The 22,180-nt window shown below is 42.9% G+C and overlaps 1 protein-coding gene across 4 annotated transcripts in view; it reads left to right on the top strand.

Annotated features, from left to right (window-relative positions):
• The window catches only part of enox2 (ecto-NOX disulfide-thiol exchanger 2), a 286,837-nt gene that overhangs the window by 237,278 nt on the left and 27,379 nt on the right, over positions 1-22,180 (top strand). For all 4 annotated transcript variants that reach the window (XR_014610462.1, XM_084150596.1, XM_084150598.1 and 1 more), the window contains 4 exons: positions 4,692-4,898; positions 13,009-13,242; positions 15,784-15,996; positions 20,719-20,825. Coding sequence is in view for 3 of the 4 variants with exons in the window: in XM_084150596.1 (XP_084006722.1) it covers positions 4,692-4,898; positions 13,009-13,242; positions 15,784-15,996; positions 20,719-20,825 (761 nt within the window). In the remaining variant the exon portion in view is untranslated. The remainder of the gene's footprint in view (positions 1-4,691; positions 4,899-13,008; positions 13,243-15,783; positions 15,997-20,718; positions 20,826-22,180) is intronic.

Here is a 22,180-nt window from a genome sequence, read left to right as displayed (position 1 = left end):
CCTTTGTTGGCAATGACACAGGTCAAACGTTTTCTGTAAGTCTTCACAAGGTTTTCACACACTGTTGCTGGTATTTTGGCCCATTCCTCCATGCAGATCTCCTCTAGAGCAGTGATGTTTTGGGGCTGTCGCTGGGCAACACAGACTTTCAACTCCCTCCAAAGATTTTCTATGGGGTTGAGATCTGGAGACTGGCTAGGCCACTCCAGGACCTTGAAATGCTTCTTACGAAGCCACTCCTTCGTTGCCCGGGCGGTGTGTTTGGGATCATTGTCATGCTGAAAGACCCAGCCACGTTTCATCTTCAATGCCCTTGCTGATGGAAGGATGTTTTAACAAAAAATCTCACGATACATGGCCCCATTCATTCTTTCCTTTACACGGATCAGTCGTCCTGGTCCCTTTGCAGAAAAACAACCCCAAAGCATGATGTTTCCACCCCCATGCTTCACAGTAGGTATGGTGTTCTTTGGATGCAACTCGGCATTCTTTGTCCTCCAAACACGACGAGTTGAGTTTATACCAAAAAGTTCTATTTTGGTTTCATCTGACCATATGACATTCTCCCAATCCTCTTCTGGATCATCCAAATGCACTCTAGCAAACTTCATACGGGACATGTACTGGCTTAAGCAGGGGGACACGTCTGACACTGCAGGATTTGAGTCCCTGGCGGTGTAGTGTGTTACTGATGGTAGGCTTTGTTACTTTGGTCCCAGCTCTCTGCAGGTCATTCACTAGGTCCCCCCGTGTGGTTCTGGGATTTTTGCTCACCGTTCTTGTGATCATTTTGACCCCACGGGGTGAGATATTGCGTGGAGCCCCAGATCGAGGGAGATTATCAGTGGTCTTGTATGTCTTCCATTTCCTAATAATTGCTCCCACAGTTGATTTCTTCAAACCAAGCTGCTTACCTATTGCAGATTCAGTCTTCCCAGCCTGGTGCAGGTCTACAATTTTGTTTCTGGTGTCCTTTGACAGCTCTTTGGTCTTGGCCATAGTGGAGTTTGGAGTGTGACTGTTTGAGGTTGTGGACAGGTGTCTTTTATACTGATAACAAGTTCAAACAGGTGCCATTAATAGAGGTAACACTCCAAAGAAGTTACAGGTCTGTGAGAGCCAGAAATATTGCTTGTTAGTCCCGTCTGGACTACTGCAACTCGCTGCGGAGTCACTCACCACCTTCCGGAGACATTTGAAACCCCACCTCTTTAAGGAATACCTGGGATAGGATAAAGTAATCCTTCTACCCCCCCCCCCCCCAAAATTGTAAAGTGGTTATCCCACTGGCTATAGGGTGAACGCACCAATTGGTGAGTCGCTCTGGATAAGAGCGTCTGCTAAATGACGTAAATGTGCCCTTGAGCAAGGCACTTAACCCTAATTGCTCCTGTAAGTCGCTCTGGATAAGAGCGTCTGCTAAATGACTAAAATGTAAATGTAAATGTAAATGTAGGTGACCAAATACTTATTTTCCACTATAATTTGCAAATAAATTCATTAAAAATCCTACAGTGATTTTCTGGAATTTTTTTCTCTCAATTTGTCTGTCATAGTTGACGTGTACCTATGATGGAAATTACAGGCCTCTCTCATCTTTTTAAGTGGGAGAACTTGCACAATTGGTGGCTGACTAAATACTTTTTCCCCCCACTGTACATTGGGTTTTAAAAGCGGTGTTTCAGATCATGGGGCCATCGGCTAAATGTCAGATTTTCACATCCTGTTTCTTTCTTCTCTTTCGTCATCAGCTGAACTGTGTCAGAACACTCCCAGCCCTCAAAGACGCAGCATAACAGATCAATGATCACTGTTGCCATGGCTTTTCAGCTGGAGGTGTGTGTGTACAGTGTGTGAGTGCGCGGTGTGCAACAGTGGCACAGTCTGGTCCTCTGGGAGAGCTTTGAAACAAGCTTCAAAGCTTTAACATAAGAGGCCTTGCTCTTGCACTACAAGACTTTGCCATAGATCCCTATGAGGGAAGAGGCGTCTCAGAGTAGGAGTGCAGATCTAGGATCAGGTCTCCCCCTGTTCATATCTAAAAGGCCAAACTGATCCTAGATCAGCACTCCTACTCTGAGATGGGTTATGAATACAGACCCTGGTGATTAGTTCTGTCCAGAACAGTAGAGCCCCGTATATGGTTCAGTAAACTCATCTGTGTTCGATTAATCAGGTCTCTCAAGCAATGAACCATTCACATGAGAGAATCAACCAGCTCTCTGGTTAAGATGATGCATTGTGTTTATCCCACAATAGTTTCACATTAACATTAGATGTCAATAGAAAAGTTATCCAAGCCTATTGCTGTATGTTTTCGTCATTATTGCGACTCATTGGTCATGGTAAATACTTCCAAATGTAATTTTTCAAATAATACTTTAATAGATTTTCCCAGCATGAAGCCTCCGAATTAGTCAGATGAATATTGTATCACATCAATTACAGCCTGCACATTACATTATGGTAACAGTGCTTCTAAATGCATAAATCAATTTCACAGTAATCTTTCACTGTAGAAACACTCGTTTTATATTGTGTTGTAAATTCAGACAGAGTATTTAACTGCTTGTTTAATGAGGTTTTGATTGCTATGTATGGGGCCCAGTATGTCAGTGTGGTGTGTGAACCAAGGTTATTATAGTAAACTGTAACGAAAACGAAAACGAATCATGAAAAAACGATTTAGTAAACTAAAATTTAAATAAAAATTAAATAAAATAATTAACAAACCTGTTTTGAAAAACGAAACATATACTGAAACGATTGTCTTTGACTCCAAAACGAACGAAAATAAAATAATAACCATAATTAATTCTGTTCAGTAATTTTTTTTTGGGGGGGGGGGGGGTTGAATGCGTGTTTGAAGTTTTTTTTGTAATAGGATTTTCAAGCTTCTGGCGGGTCACATTGAGATTGACTTTATAATTTAAAGGTAGACTCAGCGAGATGACGTTGCCACGAGCAGCACTGCAGATATTGGACGCGTTGAGTGGTAAGGCTAAAGCAACTGACTATAGACGGAAGGCGATGTGAAGTCGGAAGAGGTGCATCTGTGGTAGCCGAAAGTCTGACACTAATGTGGTTTTTCAACAGCAAGGCTCAGATCAACGGGGGCTGGTTTGGAGATGACATAGCCTAATACAGACGCATGGCTGTTATACCAAATAAATGCCCAAATAAATGCAGTGTTTACCATTAGCGCCGGCTCTTGTCTGTACAGCCGATTAGTCATTTTCAGCCGGGTACTTTTTCCACTTAAATTAACTAGGCTACTTTTCAATTCGCTAGTCAGAAAGTCTGCCGAGCCCTCTCCCACTAGAATTATATACATCTTCTAGCGATCTATTGATAGGACAGGCGTGTGCGTGCACTGTGGTTGCAGTCAAATTTCTATACAGAGGGAGAGAGCATGAATTTGCACGTTCCATATAATGTGGTAACGATGAGTCGAAATCCACGTAGTCTATTGTTTTCTAGTACATTCATTTATTTTCTTTCACGGGCAGGGTCTGACCTTAACGGGGCCATTAACTTTGCAGTGCATTTTTGCATTCCAGTTCAACATTTACCTGCTCTGTTGCAGTCTACCATTGAAAACCATTATAGACTACACGTGTAAATGTCTTGCTATTTGTATTTGAGCAATATGATTGGCTGTTCATTCAAGCACCACCACGAGTTCAAGCACCATCTCGAGCAGTACATGAGTTGATGCCTTCACAAAAAGAATCGCCCATCAATCTACTCGCTGAGGTTATTTATTTTAGGGAATGTTATTTACAATAGTAAACCTTCAATAGTGAACATACTAGCAATATGCTGGCTACTGTTGATATTCTGCACAAAGAAAGCTACAAAAAGACACCTAGGATTGGTCTTGGCTAGCCTGCTATAGCCAGTCAATGTCTCTTTTGGAAAGCTTGTTTAAAGGGGCAGGGTCCTATTTTCTAATCTTCTCAAAATGACATACTTTAGAAACAAAAATTAATGCAATTAATACAATGCAATTCTAAAGAATAGCGTAATGACTTGAATTGCTAAATTATATTACACAGCTTTTTAATAAATATCATTATAACCAAATATAGCCTATTAATAGCTGCATATAGAGAGAAAGCATGCCAACCTATTGGCCCTGCATGACCCCAATGCATTTAAGAACTACACCATGTCCGGGCCAGTAGAAATTATGTTCGGGCCATTAGATTTTTGGCCAACTGGCCCAATCGTGCCAGTGAGAAGAAAATGTTAATGTTGGACCCTGCCGTGTTTCATATGCAGCACAGAGTGGTGGCGCAGAGGCTATTTACTGTGTTTGATTGACGAACAGCAAGCTTGACTAGTTTATAAAAGGTGTGGAACTGACTGAAGTCGATCTCATATAGAGCCTTGCCAACCATGTCCATGGTATCGAATCGGGACAAGTAATCCAAAGATCTCATTTGTGTTTTCAATATGAATATTAAACCCTAGTGTGCACAGTATTTATTAGTAGTGGATGGTTTGTTAGTCTGTATTGACTTCTCTCTCCTACCGCTGTGCACTGCAGAGCTTAAAGGGATAGTTCACTTTTTTGGATTAAGCTTATTTTCGAATTACCTGGAGTGTTCTTGTTCCCTCAAAACCGTAAAAAAAAAAATCATTACGGTTAGTTCTCTGTATTGACGCCTCTCTCTTCTCATCTACAGACCTTCCCTTTCCGGCCATGAGGGAGCGCCCTCCCGGCTGTAAGACTGTGTTTGTGGGCGGTCTGCCAGAGAACGCCACCGAGGCGCTCATCGTGGAGGTATTCGGCCAGTTGGGTGAGATCATCGCCATCCGCAAGAGCAAGAAGAACTTTTGCCACATCCGATTTGCAGAAGAGTTCACCGTGGACAGAGCCCTCTTCCTGTCTGGTACTTTTCCTACGTTTCCTATTAAACATCATGCTGTGTTATGGAATAAATGTCCTCCCTCTCCAGTCAGAGACCTTAACTATGCGGGTCAATGAGGAGACAACTAGAGGTGTTGTAGAATAAATGTCCTCCCTCTCTAGTCAGAGACCTTAACTATGCAGGTCAATGAGGAGACAACTAGAGGTGTTGTGGAATAAATGTCCTCCCTCTCCAGTCAGAGACCTTAACTATGCAGGTCAATGAGGAGACAACTAGAGGTGTTGTGGAATAAATGTCCTCCCTCTCTAGTCAGAGACCTTAACTATGCAGGTCAATGAGGAGACAACTAGAGGTGTTGTAGAATAAATGTCCTCCCTCTCTAGTCAGAGACCTTAACTATGCAGGTCAATGAGGAGACAACTAGAGGTGTTGTAGAATAAATGTCCTCCCTCTCTAGTCAGAGACCTTAACTATGCAGGTCAATGAGGAGACAACTAGAGGTGTTGTGGAATAAATGTCCTCCCTCTCTAGTCAGAGACCTTAACTATGCAGGTCAATGAGGAGACAACTAGAGGTGTTGTGGAATAAATGTCCTCCCTCTCCAGTCAGAGACCTTAACTATGCAGGTCAATGAGGAGACAACTAGAGGTGTTGTAGAATAAATGTCCTCCCTCTCTAGTCAGAGACCTTAACTATGCAGGTCAATGAGGAGACAACTAGAGGTGTTGTGGAATAAATGTCCTCCCTCTCCAGATAGTTCTAAATGAAGGAAATTAATCTCCAGTAGTACTCCAGTACTAATTTCCAGTAGTAGTCCAGTACTAATCTCCAGTACTAGTCCCGTACTAATCTCCAGTAGTAGTCCCGTACTAATCTCCAGTAGTAGTCCCGTACTAATCTCCAGTACTAGTCCCGTACTAATCTCCAGTACTAGTCCCGTACTAATCTCCAGTAGTAGTCCCGTACTAATCTCCAGTAGTAGTCCCGTACTAATCTCCAGTAGTAGTCCAGTACTAATCTCCAGTACTAGTCCCGTACTAATCTCCAGTACTAGTCCCGTACTAATCTCCAGTAGTAGTCCCGTACTAATCTCCAGTAGTAGTCCCGTACTAATCTCCAGTAGTAGTCCAGTACTAATCTCCAGTACTAGTCCCGTACTAATCTCCAGTACTAGTCCCGTACTAATCTCCAGTAGTAGTCCCGTACTAATTTCCAGTAGTAGTCCAGTACTAATCTCCAGTAGTAGTCCCGTACTAATCTCCAGTAGTAGTCCCGTACTAATCTCCAGTAGTAGTCCAGTACTAATCTCCAGTACTAGTCCCGTACTAATCTCCAGTAGTAGTCCCGTACTAATCTCCAGTAGTAGTCCAGTACTAATCTCCAGTAGTAGTCCGTACTAATCTCTAGTAGTAGTCCCGTACTAATCTCCAGTACTAGTCCCGTACTAATCTCCAGGACTAGTCCAGTACTAATCTCCAGTAGTAGTCCCGTACTAATCTCCAGTAGTAGTCCAGTACTAATCTCCAGTAGTAGTCCCGTACTAATCTCCAGTAGTAGTCCCGTACTAATCTCCAGTACTAGTCCCGTACTAATCTCCAGTAGTAGTCCAGTACTAATCTCCAGTAGTAGTCCCGTACTAATCTCTAGTAGTAGTCCCGTACTAATCTCTAGTAGTAGTCCCGTACTAATCTCTAGTAGTAGTCCCGTACTAATCTCCAGGACTAGTCCCGTACTAATCTCCAGGACTAGTCCAGTACTAATCTCCAGGACTAGTCCAGTACTAATCTCCAGGACTAGTCCCGTACTAATCTCCAGGACTAGTCCCGTACTAATCTCCAGGACTAGTCCCGTACTAATCTCCAGGACTAGTCCCGTACTAATCTCCAGGACTAGTCCCGTACTAATCTCCAGGACTAGTCCCGTACTAATCTCCAGGACTAGTCCCGTACTAATCTCCAGGACTAGTCCAGTACTAATCTCCAGGACTAGTCCCGTACTAATCTCCAGGACTAGTCCCGTACTAATCTCCAGGACTAGTCCCGTACTAATCTCCAGGACTAGTCCCGTACTAATCTCCAGGACTAGTCCAGTACTAATCTCCAGGACTAGTCCCGTACTAATCTCCAGGACTAGTCCCGTACTAATCTCCAGGACTAGTCCAGTACTAATCTCTAGTAGTAGTCCAGTACTAATCTCCAGTACTAGTCCAGTACTAATCTCCAGGACTAGTCCCGTACTAATCTCCAGGACTAGTCCCGTACTAATCTCCAGGACTAGTCCCGTACTAATCTCTAGTAGTAGTCCAGTACTAATCTCCAGTACTAGTCCAGTACTAATCTCCAGTAGTAGTCCAGTACTAATCTCCAGTAGTAGTCCCACTAGTCATGTTGCACCAGGGTATTTTCTCATCTAATATCCTTTTTCCCTCAAAGCTTCTAGACTCCAGACACATGCACATCTTAAATCTCTCTCTGTATGCAAACTGGTGGACATATATCACAGCCCCACAAAGTACATTTAACACTAGCCTCTACAATAATATCCTATGCATTATTTATTATGTGTGTGTGTGTCTGTGTGGTGAGTCCATTTGTGCATGTGTGCGTGTGTGTGTCTGCGTGCGTGTAGTGGGTGATTCTCATGAAACCAGTTTTAACTGTGTAAGTAGCACATTGAGTTACAAAACCATGATGCATCTGCAAAAATCAACTATCATTCTGAAGACTAAGATGCCTAGTTTTTGGTAAAGTGTCTTATTTTAAATACATTTTACATTTTAACCAGATTATTTTTACATTTTCACCCCAAATTCTCATTATTGAAATGCGTCTGGATTTAATTCTCTGGTCATTTTACTTTACACAAAATAATATGTTGCTGTAGTTTGTCCATAAATCATACCATTTTTATACTAGTTAAAGTTTATATTACACTATAATATTTATTACGTAAAAACAGTGTCTGGGGACATGTCTCATTATCGTAAAACTTTTTCAAGTTCCTGTAAAAACTCCAATCAAGTTTTTAGATTTACCCATGATGTATCAATCATCTAGAGCAGGGTTTAGAATAAGAACCTCATCCTGAAGGCATATAAGTGAACAAATTAACTTGTGCTCACCTAAGGACTACACCTCTAGATCAGGGACACCTAAGGACTACACCTCTAGATCAGGGACACCTAAGGACTACACCTCTAGATCAGGGACACCTAAGGACTACACCTCTAGATCAGGGACACCTAAGGACTACACCTCTAGATCAGGGTTTCCCAAACTTGGGAAAAAGTAAGAACTATTACCTTACGAACATGGAGGCATGAATGGGCTTTAGTGATGTGGTCAATTGTTTGCTGACTCTCCTATTATTTGCAGATTTAGCTAAGGGCCACGCATTACCAAAACACACTTCATTACCACGTCTTTTTTTGGTCCGTTTCTGTAATGGGAACCTTAATATCGGTAATGATAATAAGCTAATTATAATGTATAGTCAATGGGTGTGCTGTTCTGGTAACTTCAATTATTTACTAGGACCACTGCTTACACCGGTTTGTATAGATTTTTTTGTAAAACAACAGTTCAATTGAGTACAGGCTTAACTGAATGAACAACATATACAGAATGCAATATGGAATTTTATTAAATAGTTTGGGGTATGGCAAGTGAGAGAACATAGGTAAGTTGACATATGAATAGATCCCAAGGTTTACATCCATTGGTTGAGAGGAAAGTGATAATTGCAAGAGTGAGCCCTTAGGTTAAACAGGAAGCGTGAGGAATGTGCATTATTGTGCCGTGCTTAAAGGCTATAAGGTCAATAGGAAAGAGGAGAAGAACAAGACGCTACATTTACGTCATGTCGCTATGCTGATGATGATGATGATATGTTTGTATTCATTCCCAATATGCCTGTATAATAGGAAACCGAGTGAATTATGTTATGCTGCTTGATGAAGTTAAACAAGCATTCAGATCAGTCTTCCTGATTTGAACTTTAGTAAACTACATTTATTTGATAGGGTTTTGTCAAGAAATATGGGGTGTATAAACCCCATTTAACTTACTTTAAGCCACAATCTGCAGTTTGTGTTTGAGCAAAGAGCAACCCTGCCACTTAAATTAGGATATGCCCCATTTTGACGTGTACATGTTTTAGCACTTACTTATACTGTTGTCTGATATCCCAAGCCAGTTTATGTTCCATATCCCACATATTTAGATACTTTACAGGCATATTGTGTTATGCCATTTTCCCATAGGATCCCATTCAATCCAGAAATACATCCACGTCCTAATACACCGATATTACATTTACATTTTAGTCATTTAGCAGACGCTCTTATCCAGAGCGACTTACCTTTAAACACCTTGGATAATTTGTTGCTTAAAAAAATTATTAACTTTGTTTTACGCTTACGTTCACTTTTGACTCTTGAAAATACATGCATGTAATTACAGTACTATACTGAAATAAGGGGTATTTTAGTAAATAGCATTAAGAGCAGTGATTTTAGTATTATGCAAGTCTGATGAATCGGGTTTCTGAATCTCTGATAGAGATCAGTACAGTTTTTCAATGGCAAACTATGCAACTCTCATTACCGAAACATGCAGTCTCATCTCCAAAACCTGCTCTTCGGTACTGTAATTCACCAATATTTAGGAAATATTAGCAAAAATTAAATGTATACTTTAGCAAATTTGGCTTAATCTGATTGTGACTTTTGTTATTTTATCCAAATATCTGTCCATAAAAAACAAAATATATTTTAAAAAATACAGTTATACACAAGTGATTTTTACATTAATGAGAAATTACAAAATACATTTTATTGATTTAATATTTAATATATTTTTCAGTTTTATGTTTAACTCAGGCTTTTTTATTAGGTGAGCATTGTTGGTTTTTTTTGTTGGTTTTTTTCAGGCCTCCTGTTGCTCAGTTGGTAGTGCATGGCGCTTGCAACGGCAGGGTTGTGGGTTCGATTCTCACGGGGGGGGGCGTATGAAACGTATGCACTCACTAACTGTAAGTCGCTCTGGATAAGAGCGTCTGCTAAATGACAAAAATGTAATTGTAGACTTTGAAAACTGTTGCAGTAATGATCATTTTTGTGTTGGTAGTTGTGGAAATAGTGGTAATGTAGGGATGTGACAAATTAAAAAATGTTTCTTCATGTTTAAACTGCAATTTTTTAAAATCTGTTTTCCCTTGAAATGATAAAATGTAATAGAATTCCACGTGAAATCCTATTGTGTGGTATGACCACTAGGGGGCAATGAAGTTCTAATGCAGTCTTGCCAAAGTCGGTAATTAAAGTATATGACCCTTTGGTGATTAGTCAACAGTAGGAATTCTTCAATTAAGTGTTTGTTGTCGTTCAATGAGAGACTAATCCTTTTCATGCACATTTTTTCACTTGAGAAATATTGCACCAAACATCTTAGTTAGATATCAAATTGCGCGACTAAAATCTCCTCTGCAAAAACATAAAAATGAATGACACTGCTACGGTGTCTCGAGATGGACAAACAGTACTATTGCCGCTTTTTCCTAGTTTTTCAAGGCAATGTATTCTAAGGGAGTATGTGAGCCCACTCGCCAGCCTTAAGGCAGGGTTGTTAAACTCATTCCATGGAGGGCCTAGTGTCTGCAGGCTTTTGTTATTTCCTTTCAGTTAAGACCTAGACAACCAAGTGAGGGGAGTTCTTTAGTAAATAGTGACCTTAATTCATCCATCAAGTACAAGGGAGGAGCGAAAACCCGCATACACTCGGCCCTCCTTGGAATGAGTTTGACATGTGCCTTAAGGCATCTAATCTGCTTTGTGGCTGCCCAAACGGGAAGGTGAAATTTTGTCCCGAAGACAACCGTTAATTCATGTTGACGTTAGTATTCCTTCCATTTGTTATGTGCATAAGCGACTTACAACAAAAAATAAACCTAGCCAAGTGATCAGTTCTTCTCCCTACATTCTCTTTTCCCTGTCTCTCACTCAATTTCGATCCGACCGCTCCCGCTACAAGCGCGATGCACACCCAAGCTCCCATTAGGCCTACAGAAATAAAAATGTATCTAACTGATGGGATACACAAACAAAACTGTAGACCAGCTACATTCCTTGCCAAATCACGACAGCTTTATCACAAATTCAAAATGGACTGGTTGATTAAAGTACAGGAATATGTGTTCCAACCACGAGCTGCAGTTTTGGAGTAATAGATGCGTCTCGTTTATTTTAGGCTTTTTTGTGAACTGCTATAGTGTGCGGTTTAGAATAGGTTACAACCCCCCTCGGGAGGTTACAGACTGAAATATGCAACAAAGACATTGTTTTGATGAAGGCAAATAGCGTATTTATCAGTCTAGGGCCCTACTTTGTTTCATGTTTAACAAAAGCCTGCCCACCAATTCTAAGCTCACAAATCAAACACAGGGCAAAATAAAACATGCACTAAATGCGTGTATCTACTGGTTGAAAAGGAAATAATTTTAGCGTTCTAATGCTGTTAACTGTATGTCTCAACTCTCATTATAAAGGGAGTAACACCCTGTTGAAACGGGAGTAAACGGTGAACAGTGAGATTGATGAGAAAGACGCACCTGTTTCAGTAACACGAGTCGCGGCTCAAATGCCGCTTGCAGTCCATCATTTAGCAAATTACCGACCAAAAAAATAGGCCATTGACATTGGCTGCATATCAACTGCAGTTCATTTCTATAATCAGCGCCTTTTTTCCCCAACTGTTAATGACAGTGACGTGCGGAGAGCTTTATCAGTGGTAAATAATTAGAAAGACGCTCCATATCCCATCTTACTAACTTTACAACATCGATGCGTTAGGTAGGCCTATTTGTAAAAAAAAATTCCCTTCATGATGTTGATCGGGACCTGTGGTAGTTTTGTGATAACTGCACTGTGATTAACATTTTTTGGAGAAAAAAACAAACTTTTTCGGTTAGGGATTTCTTTTTACTTTAACGATTCAATTTCGTTTAAACATTCACTCCTCTAGTAAAATGCATATCTTGTCAATAATCAGAATAATGATCAAATAAATAAGTACAGATCCTACATTTCGTGAAAAATGACACTTGAGATTTTTTTGGGTCAAATGTCAGTTTCGTAAGAATGACCCTTGTGTGGCCATCTCAGGTGACTTGGCCTAGCTATTCTCTTCAGTAAGAATGGATAACTGTCTCATATATCATGCCCACCATCAGTCCCACAGACCACCGTTATAGTTACAGTTTAGTAGTCCATTGGCCTAGTGGTTCAGCAGCACAGAGCTCTCCAGTCTCTCCCTATTAAATATTTAATCACATCTGGGAGCCTGAAGCAAAGAGCAGGCAGTGTTCGTGTGTGAGCACACGTGTTTTCACCCAGGGTCATTTGAGTGAATGAGCGGCAAGGGAGAGGAGGAGGAGGAGAGAGAGTGTGAAAGAGACTGAAGAGAGAGAGGGACAGAGACAGAAGAGTGAGACAGAGTGAGAGAAAGCAGAAAGGGGGAGGGAGAGACCACAGAGAGAAAGAGAAACCAATAGGAGTGGGAGAGAGGAAAGATGAGGGAGCAAGGAGGGAAAAGGAGAGAGATAGATGTGTTTGCTAGGGTGTCACTAGAGGACCAATTAGTCTCTAAGTATTCTGGATGAGTTAGTTTAGAGAGAGCAGAGAGGTGTTTACTCCAACCCCCAAAAGCTACTTTAGCTGGGATGCAGCTGTGACAGAGGAACCAACAGATTAAAAAGAGGAGAGCCTCAGAGGGATGGAGAGCGATGGATGGACAGATCGTTTTAACCTAAATAGAGGATGTCAGTAATCAGGAAAGAGATGCAGGTGTCTGATAGAAAGGGGCTTGTGGGTATTTACGGCGCTTTATCGCCCTGCACCTGCAGGTTTAGCAGAATGAAATGTCACTCGTGATGTTACCAATTGGTTCTAACGCTCTCTCCCCTCACCCCCTCTCTCTCCCCTCCCCCCCTCTCTCTCCCCTCCCCCCTATCTCTCCCCTCCCCCCTCTCTCTCCTCCCACCACCCCCCCCTCTCCCCTCCCCCTCTCTCTCTCTCTCCTCTCTCCTCCCCCCCTCTCTCTCTCTCTCCCCTCAACCCCCTTTCCTCTCCTTCCAGGCTACCGTATGCGTCTGGGCTCCAGTACAGACAAGAAGGACACGGGGCGGCTCCATGTGGACTTTGCCCAGGCCAGAGATGACCTGTATGAGTGGGAGTGTCGTCAGCGCATGTATGCCAGAGAGGAGAGACACCGCAGGAGGATGGAGGAGGACCGTTTCAGACCCCCCTCCCCTCCACCCATCGTCCATTACTCAGACCACGAGTGTAGCCAGCTGGGGGACAAGATCAAAGGTGGGGCTCAATTTCCCAGGGCCTACACACATGCAGTACACACAAACCAAATAGAGATATAGAAACGTTTGCACACACACAGCACACAGACACATGCATGTTCTCACATACACACACAGTACAGAGAGACATGCAGAGAATGAAAACACACACAAGGACACACACAGAATACAAAACTCATACTTGATCAAGCTGATCAACCAGTACACAATGTACAGTGTTCCACTGTGGTCCTCCTCTGGGTTTAGTTTGGTTTGGTTGACAAATCCTCCTGACACACTGCAAAGCTTGATGTTGTCTATCCGTCTGAGTATGAATCTGTCTCTGGGTTTAAAGAAGCTGTAGACTCAAAAGCCCCGTCTGCCCAGTCTACTGCGAGATTGTCATTTTTTCTACTTCCCCAGAGTCAGATGAACTCATGGATACCATTTTTATGTCTCCGCGTGTAGTATGAAGGAAGTTTGAGGTAGTTTCGAGAGACAATACTAAGTAGAAAAACGTCTTAATTGCATAGAATCTCGCAGTATCCCTTTAAACTGTTTCATTATGTGCATTCGTGTGTTCGTGCTTGTGTATTTATATACAGTACTTAAAGATGGAGAGTGTAAAGCACTTCCCCCACTACTGTAATCTGCTGAAGTACATAAATATCCCCTTCCACCAATTGTACCACTTAAAGACTTCTGAATGTGAGGATTCCTGTGGAAAGAAGCTCAACATCATGTTTTTTGAATTAGTGATGAGGTTAGCAGACAGTTAGCCTCACTGCTATCTTAGCCCAAACACCTTGAGACGTTCTCCATTAACTGCTACACAGAGCAGTGTTGTTTTAACTGACTAACTCATGAATGTGGCTTCTCTACTTTCAGTTTAGCTGAGAAGCTGCTAGATGTGAAAATGAGGTGGACTGCCAGGCAGCATGTTTTAGTATCCACACATCTCTTCAACACATCCCTGTGCTTTTACTGTATGTGGGTGTTGTGAGTCTTAGGGACCTCATCTTAGGGGTAAAAGTACAAATAAACGATCACTGGAACTAAGCAGCCTGAACCATGAAAAACTGCCCCAGACCATTATTCCTCCTTCACCAAACTTTACAGTTGGCACTACGCATTGGGGCAGGTACTGTTTTCCTGGCATTCGCAAAAACCCAGATTAGTCCATTGGACTGCCAGATGGTGAAGCGTGATTCATCACTCCAGAGAACGCGTTTCCTCTGCTCCAGAGTCCAATGGTGGCGAGCTTTACACCACTCCAGCCGACGCTTGGCATTGTGCATGGTGATCTTAGGCTTGTGTGCGGCTGCTCGGCCATGGAAACCCATTTCATGAAGCTCCCGACGAACAGTTATTGTGCTGACGTTGCTTCCAGAGGCAGTTTGGAACTCGGTAGTGAGTCTTGCAACCGAGGACAGACTATGTTTACGCGCTTCAGCAGTCACGTTCTGTGAGCTTGTGTGGCCTACCACTTCGCGGCTGAGCCGTTGTTGCTCCTAAACATTTCCACTTGACAATAGCAGCACTTACAATTGACCGGGGCAGTTCTAGCAGAGGAGCAATTTGACGAACTGACTTGTTGGAAAGGTGTCATCCTATGACGGTGCCACGTTGAGAAACTGAGCTCTTCATTAAGGCCATTCTACTGCCAATATTTGTTAATGGAGATTGCATGGCTGTGTGCTCGTTTTTATACACCTGTCAGCAACGGGTGTGGCTGAATTTCAAAGTATGCGGCGTCCGTCTCGCAACAGAGCCTTCAACCGCAAGGGGGCGTTGCGTTGTCACTCCGTTGTGGACGTCTCCATTGAAATCCATAACATCCGGCGCAACGTAAAACAGAGTGCTTATGGGTAATGTGAACGAGGACATCACCAGTGTCATTAACAATGAAAATCAATAACACTCGTCTCTTCACATCACCTTATCAGTCTACAACCCAAAACATGAATAATGCAAAACAACCGATGTTGTTCATACAAAGGCATTTGAAACATGATAGTCACATCGCTACCATCCACTGCCCTCTAGTTAACATTCAGAGCAGTACTGTAGAAGAGCCGGAGCCTGTGGTACCGTTTAGAATACATTTTAGGGATTTTATTAAAGATATCAATATTCTCTCCACTCCTCCCTCTCCTTCGTTCCTCTCCTCTCCTGCTATCAGCTTTGGGCTGAATGAATGAACTTGTTTCTCTAATGAGCTGTGACAAATCAAGGTCTCCACTGAAATGGGTTGTTCGCCAAAAGGTGTGACTTCCTGCTTCTCTGCCATCTCTGTGGCGCCTCTCTTCTCAGTTCTCTGTCAGGCCATGATAAATAGGACAGAATAACTTTCAAACCAGAGATCCTATTGAATTAATTGTTATTTAATTAATAAATGTATGTTCTAATTCCTAACTATGTTTCAAACCACAAATGGATTCATATCCCTAAACCCCTAACCCTTACCCTAACATGACATTTATTTTAGCCACTAATCATAACCTTACCCCTAACAAACCACTGACCTTAACCTTGAGTCTTACCCTAACCCTCTCCTCAGATGAGGCAGAGTTTGCGGAGGCGGTGCACGTGCTGCTGACCTGGGTGGAACGCGGTGAGGTGAACCGTCGTAACGCCAACAACTTCTACTCCATGATCCAGTCGTCCAACAGCCACATCCGCCAGCTGATGAGTCAGAAGGCCGCCCACGAGAAGGAGTTGGAGGCGGCCAAGGACAAGTTCAAGACCGCCCTGTCTGGCATCCTGGCACAATGTGAGTAAACACCAGGCTGACACACACAAACACACAGAGAACCATGTCTCACACAACAGGGCCAGGGTCAAAATCTAACCACTCGTTCCGTTCCCTTTGAGGCAACATCACATTGTCCCTCTAAACGTTCCCTACCCTCAAGTGCTAAAGGCCAGTGATGGCAGCAATAACACTGAACAGGTTATTTAGGGAGCTGTTAACTACCTCTCTTAGCCTGTCATCATTAGGCCCAGAGTGGCCACTTCTCTATCTCTCTCTCTCTCTCTATCTCTCTCTCTATCTCTCTCTCTCTCTCTCTCTCTCTCTCTCTCTCTCTCTCTCTCTCTCTCTCTCTCTCTCTCTCTCTCTCTCTCTCTCTCTCTCTCTCTCTCTCTCTCTCTCTCTCTCTCTCTCTCTCTCTCTCTCGCTCTCTCTCTCTCGCTCTTCCTTCCCGTCTATGTCTCTCCTAGTGATTGACACCTCTAACACCTCTGTCTGAGGAGAGCAACTGTCAGCAGATTAACTAATGAGGCTTTTAGGTACTGGTGCTGAACTCACTGTAGACTCGTGTAAAGCTGACCCTGGATCAGTCAGAACTATTAGACTACCTGGGTCAGGTAGGGACATTCAGATAGTACCAGTACCTGGGTCTGCCAGAGACGTTCAGATAGTACCTGGGTCTGCCAGAGACATTCAAATAGTACCAGTACCTGGGTCAGCCAGAGATATTCAGATAGTACCTGGGTCTGCCAGAGATATTCAAATAGTACCAGTACCTGGGTCAGCCAGAGATATTCAGATAGTACCTGGGTCTGCCAGAGACATTCAAATAGTACCAGTACCTGGGTCTGCCAGAGATATTCAGGTAGTACCTGGGTCTGCCAGAGATATTCAAATAGTACCAGTACCTGGGTCAGCCAGAGATATTCAGATAGTACCTGGGTCTGCCAGAGATATTCAAATAGTACCAGTACCTGGGTCTGCCAGAGATATTCAGGTAGTACCTGGGTCTGCCAGAGATATTCAGATAGTACCTGGGTCTGCCAGAGATATTCAGATAGTACCAGTACCTGGGTCAGCCAGAGATATTCTGATAGTATCATCCACAAAGTCCCAGTGCATATTAATATTAATTAATATTAATATGCCATTTAGCAGACGCTTTTATCCAAAGCGACTTACAGTCATGCGTGCATACATTTTTTTGTGTATGGGTGGTCCCGGGGATCGAACCCATTACCTTGGCGTTACAAGCGCCGTGCTCTACCAGCTGAGCTACAGAGGACCACATATCCCATCAATATTCCCATTTTGAGTGCCAACTAGGGAACTCCTGTGTCATGTCGCCTCTCTATTTATCTTGAGGCCGGGACTACCTTGGGGCATGTTGGTAGTCTACAGACGTAACTCTTGTCTGTCAGCTGTTCAGCTTTACCTCCTGTACATCAGGAGACAACATCCCAAAGGGAAAAAACATAGTTTTATAAACCTGCTTCAACTTGCGCTGTGGCAGCCTCTCTGTATCTCACAGCTGTGACAGACACTAATAACAAAGATATAATACAACTGTGTCACTCACATCCACCTGGGGGGAATAGAGAGATACATGTCTGAGGTTGCAGGAAACCTGTGATGGGTGGAGCTACCTTGCAAAAGGGCTATTTAAAGTCACTCGAGTGATCATTGAATGGCGATGATCTGTCATTGGGCCTTTGTGAAATATTGATAGCACATACAGTAACTTTTTGTACTAAGTACTCTTTCTATTTCATGAAACCTCAGCTTCAGTGACTCATGCTTCAGTGACACTTGAATATGATTGACACCAACACAATCGCCACACAGACAGAACACTCGCCACAGACATAACAATCGCCACAGATAATAACGCACACAACAAAGAAACACCTTTGATTTAACAACTCTTTAGCCATTTCTCACAAAAAGCATGCTATTGTATACCTCTTGTGTGTTGAACTAGTATTTAGGATCAATGTTTTTTGATGATACAGAAGGTAAGTTTGTTTTTGGCCCCACAAATACAGTATCTAGGGCTGCATGTAGAAATAGTCCAGTGTGATAGGTTCCCCAATGGTTGTGTTACATAGTTAAAGAGCCAGATAAAGAGCTATCTCTAGGGGGCGCTATAAAGGTTAGCGCCCCACAAACTCCTGTAGTTAACTTTAGCCTGTATTGGTCTGTGGACAGCTGATCTGAAGGAACCCACTCAGCCATAGAATCAAAGTAAGTAACACCTCTCTACATGAAAACAACTGGAACTGAAGAAAGAAATGAAATGAGTCCTATTGATGATTGTAAAGGCCAAAAGGGGAAATGTAGAGCTGACCTGATTCACAACTGCCAATGCTAAGAGCATGTATGAGTTCAGATAACTTTGGTAATACTCCACCCACAGTAGTGTGCATACTGAGTAGTGTGTTAGTATGGATAGTATGGGGCGGCAGGTAGCTTAGTGGTTAAGAGCGTTGTGCCAGTAACCGAAAGGTTGCTGGTTCTAATCCCCGAGCCGACTAGGTGAAAAATCTGTCGATGAGCCCTTGAGCAAGGCACTTAACCCTAATTGCTCATGTAAGTCGCTCTGGATAAGAGCGTCTGCTAAATGATTAAAATGTCAAATGTAAAAATGATATTGGGATGCACAACATAATTGGTTCCTGTTTATACAGTAATACAAATATTAGAAAGAACAAAGTGGGTCTTTCTCTCTCTCTCCCTCTCGCTCTTTCTTTCTCTTTTTCTCTCTCTCTCCCTCCATGTTTCTCGTTGTCTTTTAAAGGCCACCATCCTCCATCACAATAATCAACACAAACACTTAGTGTTATTCATGAGTTTGTATTTCTCTGCGGTTCCACACATACAAATGTAAACACAGAGTTTGGTGTCCTGGGAGGCAGGCAGGTGTTCACACTGTCGTTCTGTCAACAAAAGGTGTCCTGGGAGGCAGGTTCACACTGTCGTTCTGTCAACAAAAGGTGTCCTGGGAGGCAGGTTCACACTGTCGTTCTGTCAACAAAAGCCACATCCATATTTACCAGGCTTTAAGCTTTTTCACAGCTGCACATTATATTATGAGTTGTTGAATAGTTATATATCGCTATGTTATGTGTGAGTACTCTGTCTGGACAATCTGTGATTATGTGATGCTGCATTATATCAACAGGTAGGTAAATAAGTAATTCTGACACGCTCACACACACACTAATTATGAGAAACGAAAAGTCTGTTATAAGACAATTAGCACATTCTCTTATCTACATTTACATTTACGTCATTTAGCAGACGCTCTTATCCAGAGTGACTTACAAATAGGTGAATTCACCTTATAGCCAGTGGGATCACCACTTTACAATGTTTTTTTTTGTTTGTTTTTGGGTTGGGGTTGGGGTAAGGGGGGGGTAGAAGGATTACTTTATCCTATCCCAGGTATTCCTTAAAGAGGTGGGGTTTCAAATGTCTCCGGAAGGTGGTGAGTGACTCCGCTGTCCTGGCGTCGTGAGGGAGCTTGTTCCACCATTGGGGTGCCAGAGCAGCGAACAGTTTTGATCCTTTCTCCCTGCTCTGGGTTCACACACTGAGGTGTTTTGGTAACTAATCTGGGGGTGGTTAAGACGAGGCTTTGCTGTCAATCGCAGGTGTGGTTAGGATGGAGTGATGACCAGACAAGTGTCTTCCAGCAGCTCTCCTCTAATCCTCCAGCCTTGAGCGCTGAATCAAAGTTGGACACCCTCTCGCTCTTTCTTAATATCTCTCTTCTCTTCCTCAGGGATAAGACCACCCACCATCTCTCATCCCAAAGTCACTCAGCAAGGAGACTCTAGATTCCCTCTTTCAAGTCTGATCGGATTTCTCACTTTCTGAAGGGTCTTTATTAATGAGTGGTCATTAGCGATACCTCCTATCTAATGGTATACAGAGATATTAAGATCAGCGCTCCTATCTAACCAACAGTGAGGACAGTAATGAAGAAAGCCAAGTTGGTCCCAAATGGCACCCTGCTCCCTATATAGTGCACTACTTTAGACCAGAGCCCTATGGACACAATATAGGGAATAGGGTCTCATTTCACAAGCAGCCCCAGTCTCAGATAGAAACATGCTTTTCCTTCATTAGGTCTCAACTCTACACTCTTTACACAGAGGCAGCCTTTGATTATGGCATTCCAAGCATCTGAGTGTCGATGAAGGTGAGAAGTGTTGTGGTCATTAAAAACAGGAGAGGTTTTAGAGGAAAAGAGGGTTTCAGTTAGAGGTAGATACTTTGATCTCTTTATAAGATGGCCTCTATGTCCCTCTTAGAGAATTCCCTTGTTCTACTGTCAGTCTCTACTGAGAGTCTATGTCCCTGTGGAGGAGAGGAGAGGAGGAGGAGGAGGTGTGTGTGTGCGCTTGCCCATTGTCTGGGGGGTGTGAGGGGAGCAGGAGCCTGCAGGTAGCAGTCTGGTCCTCTTGTTGCTTTCAGCACCGTCTTCTGTTGTAGGACGGGCGCTCTGTGGTCACCTTGAGAGGGGTAGGGTCCTTCTCCACCTCACCCCACCTCCCCCACTCTAGACACTGACCCAGAACAGACTGTACTATAGAGCAGAATAGAACATTAAAAACACATCAACATTAACATACAGTAAAGTGCTTTCCTACCTGATTCCACTTTCTCACTCCTCTGCTCCTTCCCACCCGCCCCCTCTCTCTCTGGACGGTAAACTGGCCCCTGCATCCCCCGCCACAGTTGAGCAGATTGTGTCTGTATTCCACGCTGCTTCCAAACAAAAGGCATGGGACCATTTCTCCAAAGCTCAACGCAAGAACCTGGACGTGTGGCGCAAGCAAGCAGAGGTTGGTCCTTTACTTTTTCTACACTTATTCACATCTTCTATTCATTTGGTGAAGTGCAGTATAGTCTACATATTATTGTGTCCTTTATGTGAGCATTATGTGAGCATCCCCATCTCTCCAGTATTCCGGGTTCTAACTACATTTTGTGGAATTCATGGTGTCGTCTTGGCAGGATGATTTGTGTTAAACACAGTATTAAAGTAAACACCAGCTTTAAAACTACACTCAGCATTAGCCTACAACTTAGCTTAATATAAATGGTAAAAAGAACTGGTCCTAAAATGGAACCTTGTGGTATTCCTTTAGTAGTATCAAGGAACTGAGATGGTAGAACATCAACATTAAGTACTAGCCTAAGAGGTAAAGTAAATGCTAGAGCTAGGCTGAATGCTAGGCTACACCCAGGCTCTCTACCTAGTTCAGTCCCAGAGTGGGAGCTCCGGTCAGGTCCAGGTCCAAGCCAATCACCCCTCTCTCCTCTGAAGGGATTCCAGCCCGGTGAGTGCTCAGCCTCACTGCCAGAAACAGGTAACTCACCCTTTAACTCATCCACAGTACCCTGGACTGGTCTCTGTGCAGAACTCTTCATCAGACACATACTCTCTTTCTGTTATTACTGACTGACTGTGCTTTCTTCCAATAGATGAACAAATAACCAACTTTCATGTTTTGTTTGGTGTAAAATTGAGGTCATGCTCCATGTTGAGGTACACAGGTATGAACTAATGAAACCTGCCAAGATTTGTTCTCTGTATTTAGTTTGTTACTTCCCATCCAACAACCGCTGCATTAATTACCTCAAACACATTTTTCTCTTTAATGGAGGGTGCTCAAGTGTGGCACTGCTGTCATTTGAGGGCCAAATGGGTAAGTTTGATCTGGGTAGAAATCTCTGAGGGTGTTAGTGTGTAAACAGCAGATTTGGTGTGTAATTAACAGCTAATCTCTGTCTCATAGCAACACTGAAAAGGTCACCATGGATCACAGGCTGGAGATGGTTAAGCTTTCCTTTGGAGATCCTAGTGCAGGAGATAGATTACAAACTAGTGGAACACATTCATTATAAACTGTTGATGCACGTTGCCTGTGACAGTGTGTAGGCATTCTGTAAAGTGAGAAGAATTTGTATAATTTGTATATGTACAGTGTCATATGTATGTGTAACTGAGGGTATGAATTGTAATGGGTTGGTAGCTGTGTGTTTGGGTGTGTGTATATCATGGTGGACTCACTCGGAGATATAGCAGGTGTGTTTGGTGTGTCCTGATCTCAGACTGTAGAGACTCTCCTGCTCTAAAGGTAGGTTCCCACAGAGATCTTATTGAATGAATAGGGATTGTATATGTAATTATATG

The sequence above is a fragment of the Coregonus lavaretus genome, assembly GCF_964263955.1.
Source record: "Coregonus lavaretus genome assembly, chromosome: 32".
NCBI lineage: Eukaryota > Metazoa > Chordata > Actinopteri > Salmoniformes > Salmonidae > Coregonus > Coregonus lavaretus.
Note: the sequence above shows the minus strand (reverse complement) of the source record. Positions and strands in the feature narration are given on the sequence as shown.